Genomic DNA, 6,986 nt, shown 5'->3' on the forward strand with positions numbered 1-6,986 from the left:
CAACACTTGGATAGAGAAAAAAAAAATACAAGTATAATAAAATTTTTGATGTAATAAGATTAAAGAGATAAAAAAAATAAGATGTATTGATAGGGTATTTAAAACAAAAAGTGATTCATGTATCATCCCTCTATTATATGGAAGGTTTTAAATTTTGGTTGCGACCTCTACATTGCAAGTAATGGTGGGAAACGTGATTGATGTGACCATAATTGCAGTTGCAAACAATCGAAAAAGCATTACGTTACAGTCACAGGTACAATTGTGGTTGCGGACGGAAGTTTAAAACCATGATTCTATCTTTACATGTTATAGCTAATGATCTTAACGGGTTGGCCTGGTTTGGTTGAATAAAGCTCAACCATTTTTATTTCAACAACACACACCTTTCCTCGTCATAAGCACAATCAGTTATCAGGAGAGCATCATAAATGAGAAACTTCACCAACTTGCCAAATGCCAATCACGTGTTCATCCCCTCCTTGGATATTAGAACCTTGGCCAATTTTGAATATGAAAAGGGTCTAGACAATACCCTCCATCCTCCAAAATATCTAATAAGAAAGTTTACCATTTTCCCATAACAAGCAACAGCATCATGCTACAAAGAAACAAAAAAACCAACATTATGCATAATTCTAAATTATATACTTAAAGAGTAATACAAGAGCAAATGTAAGCAAAGTACTGATATATCGCTATCTACTCAAACGACACAAGGTCAACTCACTCAAGCTGCTAACACTATAGAGTTACTTCTCACAACTTTAATAAGAGTTACTCAAATTGCTATCAGTATCACTACTTCACTAGAGTTACTTCTCCCACAACTCGCAACAATCAATACCATCAACCGCAAACAGAGTAACAGATAACTAGCCTTATTCTTAATTTATAGATTATGTATTTAGATTAAATGCATGAACAACCGCAAAATAAAGTACTGAAATATTACAATTTACTCACTCCAAGGACCCAAGGTCAAACTACTCATGCTTCTAATTTAGTGCTATTTACTAGTATGAGGAATTGTCTCATGATTTGCATACACGACCAAACTCTTGCTATTCTGTCGTTGAGAAATAACAAGATCAGGGGATTTTAAGGTGTCATAAGTTTATTCCTGAGTTCATTTCTCTTCTGATCAACACATCCTGAGCAGGTCAAAGATGTTATCCAGATATCATCGGATTTTACTGGCTCATCATCATCATTCCTGTGCCAACTCCAGAAAGCATGCGTAGAGTTTACAATCTGTAGCTCACCATGACCAAAACTGGCTTCACGGAATTCTGACCATATTGGCTGTGGATTTATATACCTGTCAACAAACAATGATGTGACCATAAAAATGGTAACAATGATATAAGAGCAAATACAAGCGGCATGCATGTTGAGTGTTGACAAATTGAGTTTGAAAACAATCTCAATATAGATATTTTGGGATGACAAATGGTTCAGAGAACAGATTTATTCGGAAAGTTTATGGCTAAACCAAACTTACTTAGGAGCTAAACCTTCTTTGTTTCCTCCATCACCGATGGTTATATGGACTGAACCACAAGGATCAAGTCTTTTATTGTATACACGTTTCTGTCAATCAAACAAACAACAGTTTAAAATCCTAATACAATTAAGAAAAAAATATTTAAAAAGAAACGGAACTATGAACTGGATAGGCATACTGAGCGTTCATAAGCATGCACATGACCGGCAAGAACTAAATCGGCGCTAGCAGCATAAAGCAATGGCTCCATAGATGCCATCATATCAGCCCCTTCACCTTGATGAGCTGTGTTACTATTATACCATGGTACATGAAATAACACAATCAACCAAGGTGTCCTTTCCCTATCCACCTTTGACAGATCTTCCTGTAGATCACAGACAAGAATAAGCCATGTGCACATAAAAACATTTAAGCAAGACAGGCTGTATATATATGTGGATCAATTGACTTTATTGAGAATATCTATAACAAGACAAATGAAGAACAATGGAAACAAGCTAGGACATTGTGACAGTTGAAAAGTAATATAATGTATCAACATATGAAGAATACAGGACAACAACCTTGATGCTTTTGGTTTTGATTTAGAAAAACTTCTGTTGGCAGGTATAATCAGAGACAATTCGCCAAAAGAAAGGTATAATCACAGTTGTTTATAACTGCAAGCAATCTCTGCATATCAAGAAAAATAGAATTTCCAATGCAAGATATATCCATGACAGATTCTCTTTGGAAAAACAGATGAAAGCTAACATAGTTTAAAATTTCAAAGTGAGGATCCTTCTGCATGGCTATGATGAATCATGCATTAAATATCCCAAGAGTCCAAGACGGCGACAGACATCAAACTTAATTTTACCCTGTGATGTGATACGTGCTATTCCTAACAATGAAAAACATTATGTGCCTCTAGCCATTACCGAGAATGCTTTTCATTAAAAAGGTGTAGACTAAAACCACAAAATAAAAAGTGAAAACTATGGCAGAAGAAGCTCTTGTCTTCCATATTTAATCTCTCCAAGCACTTACTACTTATTAGTGGCAATAGATAAAATCAACACTTGTCTGAATCTAGTAACTCCTAATGAATTGGTGCAACCAACTAACCTTTAGCCATCCATATTGTTCAGAGTACTCATCATAATCTGCATAGGACCCAAGCATGATAATGTGAACACCTGCAACTTCAAACGAATAATAGAGATTTGAATTTGATCCGCTTTCCTCAAATGGCATTTTCCATCTGGAATTATAGGACAAAAACCCATCCTTTAACAAAGGTATGCTCTCTACTTCATGGTTTCCTTGTGTTACCATCCATGGTCTAGCACTAGCAAGTGGCTGCACTAGCCTACCAAACGAGTCCCAGCGATGCTGGATATAATCAGCATATGAAAGGTCTCCCGGAAGCAGGTGAACATTATATTTACATTGGTCAATGTGATCCAATGTTGATTTAGTCCATCCGGTTTGACCCAAATCACCAGCCACGGCAAAAGTGATTGGAAGTTGAGCTGGAGGAGTTCTGAGCTGGAACTGAGGACCTTGTCCACCACATCGGTAATAGTACACAGAATTATGCTCTAAAGGCCCAATTACAGTATGGTGTATCTTTCCTGAGCTATACAACAGATAACTGTAAGAGGTGGTTTCTCCTTCAGCTACAGAGTCATATCGCCCTGGTGATGTTCCATATTCTACAATTGAAGGTGCAGAGTTATCATCAGTAATCCAGGTAACTCTCATGTGCTGTTCTCCTGCTAAAGAAATGTGTACCTGAAATGTAATACACTTTGCCGATAAGAATCTGAACCATCTGATACTAATTGGGTATCACAAAGTAACATTCACATACTTAAAATGGTTGATATGATTAATTAAGCAAAGAGTCATGGTTCAAAGTTCGCAGGTAATTGTCCAAGAGTTGGAAAATAATTCACCAAATTTAAGTTCCAAATAAGAAACATTTAAATGAAAATACGTGTCTGAGTACAAGCATTACAACAAACAGACAATCATTACAAATAAATATCATTTCAAGATTCCTCACCACTTGTCAGACATCAAAATTAGCATTATTATAATCCCAAACATAACAAGGACGGGGATTGAATACCATCCACATTGCAGTGCCAACCTCCTAAAGAATTTATCATCATAACATTATCAAGAACAAACACATGACTACAATTACAAAATGCTGCTAATCAACTAGTTTAATGTCACGTTACTCAACCAAGTAGTGACAAATCAAACTAGTGGGGCATCGCTGAATCTCACAACTCTCCATAAGTCACTACTTCTATCACCCAAAATCCGTAATGGAAAATGAATATGAAGGAAAGCACTACTGTAGCAGGGGCCAGAAACCAAAGAAGAACAAGGAATTGCACTAAATGAGGACAAACAACAAAGTAACTCCTTCGTGTATGCAATTTGCAGAGTAAAGGGAAACATTCTAAATTTAGACATTAGGGTCAGTTTGATTCTCTTTTCACTTTTGGGGTTTAAAAACTATTTTCTAAAACAAATTCACAATACTCACCAGTTAATTTCACATCAAAATTCTATTTAAGTTCTGAAAATTAGTTCCAAAACAATTATCTAAAAACCAAATAATAGACACACTTAGGAGATGTTTTCCCATTTTTATTTGCATCTTATTCAAACTCTCTCAATTCTACACTCTGCCATGTGTCTTGTACCACTCTTCACCAGCTCTCCGAGCAACCTTGTTTAGTTTCATTTCAAAACAGAAATGAAACACACCCTTATTTTTCTCTTTTTTTTTCCTTAAAAAAACACAGATTCAGAACCAAAAACACAATAAAAATGGAAAAATTGTGACACTGGTCAGCTAGTAAGCAAAAGGGTATAGAAAAAAAAGTGATTTTTATTGAAGAACACGACTCAGTGATGAAATATAAGGTTGGTTTAAGAAAGAAAGAAAGGGAGAAAAGTTGTGGGTGGATTCCCCTGATAACAAACAAACAATTAATGTTTGCCGATTAAAAAAAAAACGATACAGTGATGAGATGAAGAGTGTGACCTGTTGAGGGTAAGAGGAGGGTTTAGAATGCCATGGGAGATGGAAGGTTTTTCGAGGCTGAGGTCGAATGTAATCAGCTGCTGCAGTTGCAGAAAGTGACACCATCATTAAAACCGTTATTAGAAGTAGTTTCAGTTCCATTTGTGTGTGAACTGTGAACACAACAGAAACCTCTGCAAACGTTGGATCAGCAGCACGACAACAATGTACTTCAAGTTCAGGAGAATCTATTATCATCAGCATTCACCACGCCGTGATTGAGGTCCGTGGATTTTGTTTCTCAATAGTACATCCCTTTTTTGGTCACTGTGTGGCTAATTTGTTGCATAATTTCATATTTAAATAACTTTTTTGTTTCGTGCAATATACTTTTAATTTTACTACTTTGAATAAAGTAGCATTTGGGTCCCCAAAAAGTCTAACGTGTTGTTGCGTCAGTTTCTCGAATTAAGAAAAGTTTATATAAATCTTTGATATTCCAGTTGTTTTATCTAATTAAATTTTTAAATTAAATTATTTACTGCTATTTTGATTTGTAAATATACATTCGTTTTATTACTTAAATGATGTATTTTTCTCTCCATAAAACAACTTAAAACTGATATGTATAAAGAGAAAAACTGCTATCCAATTACAGAGTAAGTATAGTTAATTGTTTCTCATTAAATATGTTAATTAGAATTTTATTTTTATGCAAAGAAATCAAATTATACCGATATAGCTTAAATAATTATTACACTATTTAATAATTTTGTGATAAAATGTGATATTTATTGATCCAACAATTTAATTATATATATATATATATATATATATTAGTTAGATTATTTATGTTAAATTTTATAAAAAATTAAATCACAATAAAAAATAATCAAATGATTTTCATTTTAACATATTTTAAAATTTTTATATTATATTGATTTTAATCAATATGAATAAGATAATAAATAATTTTAAATTAATATAATTTTTTTATATTTAATTTATATGAAAATAACATTCAATCAAATAACTAGTTTTAATAAGAAATTATTTAATTAAATGTTATTGAATGGTGTAATAATTTGGTCAAAATTATATTAGTATAATTTGATTTATTTCTTTTTATTACATATAAAATAAATTTATTAAAAGAGAAAATATTATTTTAGAAATATCTACCATTAAAGATTTAGTATCTAACTATAAATTAAGAATCCATTGGTCAGAGACTGCGAGAAAAAATGTATGATGTCGGTTGTCCCTTTTTTAAGAGTGGTGGCATGTCACGAGTGGTACAGGGCTCAAAGCTAAAGGATGTGCATTCTAGTGAAGTAGTGATTCTACTTTTTTCAGGTCCCTTATGCACCAAATATTTATAATCGATGTTGACCCTATATTCTTGAATAATATAATTAAACTATACAATATTATAATTAATGTTGAACATGATAATGATGTTTTTATAACCAGGACTAACACAACAATAAGGATTAATTAGACATTTCGATAATTAAGTTTTGGTGGCTGGTGGCTAAAAATGTATTGGGGAAGTTTTAGGACCTTTGTTTAAGTTTTTCTTCAAAGCACTTTTTTAGTAGAATAATTTTATTTTAATTTTTAATTTGTTTGTCTAAATTATTTTTAAAAAATATTTATTAGGAACAACTTTTATTTACTTTTGAAAAAAAATTAATTATAAAGTTTTTTTACGTTTAAACAAATTAATCTTTAATATATATATATATATATATATATATATATATATATATATATATAGTGTGATATATAATAATGATTGTATACTTAGTTATAAATAATAATATAATGTAGAAAGAGAGAATAAATTATTAAATGGGAAATAAAACTTATTAAAAATCATAATTTTCAATAAATTCTAACTAATACTAGAAAAAATCACCAAAAGAGAGTGTTAGAGAGAATATTACTAGTATCTTTTTTCTTATTTCTTAATAGATTCATCCATTTTTTTCTTTTTATTATTATTAGGTTAAATTATATTTTTGCTCTCTAATTTAGTATTTGAATTTAATTTGGTTCTTTAATTTTAAAATTGTTTTAATTTGTATTTTTTATCTAAAGTAAATGATGTGTTAGAAAATATGTGTTTTGTGACAGTTTAAAATCACTTAGTGATAATTTTAACCCACCACAAAATGTACATTGCTAAAAAAGTGCTTTTTACGATAGTTCTTAGGAATTCTTTTACGATGATTTTCAATTGTCATCGTTGTGAAAGTCATGACTTTTCATGACGATTTTAAACTGCCTTAGAACAATATAGCTTTTAAGACGGTTTGGTCTTAAAATCGTCTTAGAATGTCTTTTTTTAAAAAAATAAAAATAAAAAATTAAGAATTGTAAGACGAGTTAGACTTTTTAAGACAGATTTGAAAAAATTATCTTATAATATTTTTTTAAAAAAAT

At 31.4% G+C, this 6,986-nt stretch overlaps 1 protein-coding gene across 2 annotated transcripts; it reads right to left on the reverse strand.

Moving 5' to 3' along the window:
- Window positions 1-212: 212 nt before the first annotated feature.
- On the reverse strand, window positions 213-4,897 carry LOC114423403 (purple acid phosphatase 18-like). Of its 2 annotated transcripts, XR_003668839.1 has the most exons (6): window positions 4,560-4,897; window positions 2,618-3,286; window positions 1,686-1,874; window positions 1,505-1,593; window positions 967-1,321; window positions 213-601 (listed from the first exon to the last, which is right to left on the reverse strand). XR_003668839.1 is itself a non-coding variant. In XM_028390152.1 (5 exons), exons 1-5 carry the CDS (start codon window positions 4,800-4,802, stop codon window positions 1,102-1,104), a joined length of 1,410 nt encoding a protein of 469 aa, XP_028245953.1. In that variant the 5' UTR covers window positions 4,803-4,897; the 3' UTR covers window positions 675-1,101. The 2 variants fall into 2 exon arrangements, 1 of the variants encoding a protein (XP_028245953.1); XM_028390152.1 differs by lacking the exon at window positions 213-601 and having other exon boundaries at window positions 675-1,321.
- Between the last annotated feature and the right edge of the window lie 2,089 nt (window positions 4,898-6,986).

The sequence above is a fragment of the Glycine soja genome, chromosome 8, assembly GCF_004193775.1.
Source record: "Glycine soja cultivar W05 chromosome 8, ASM419377v2, whole genome shotgun sequence".
Lineage (NCBI taxonomy): Eukaryota > Viridiplantae > Streptophyta > Magnoliopsida > Fabales > Fabaceae > Glycine > Glycine soja.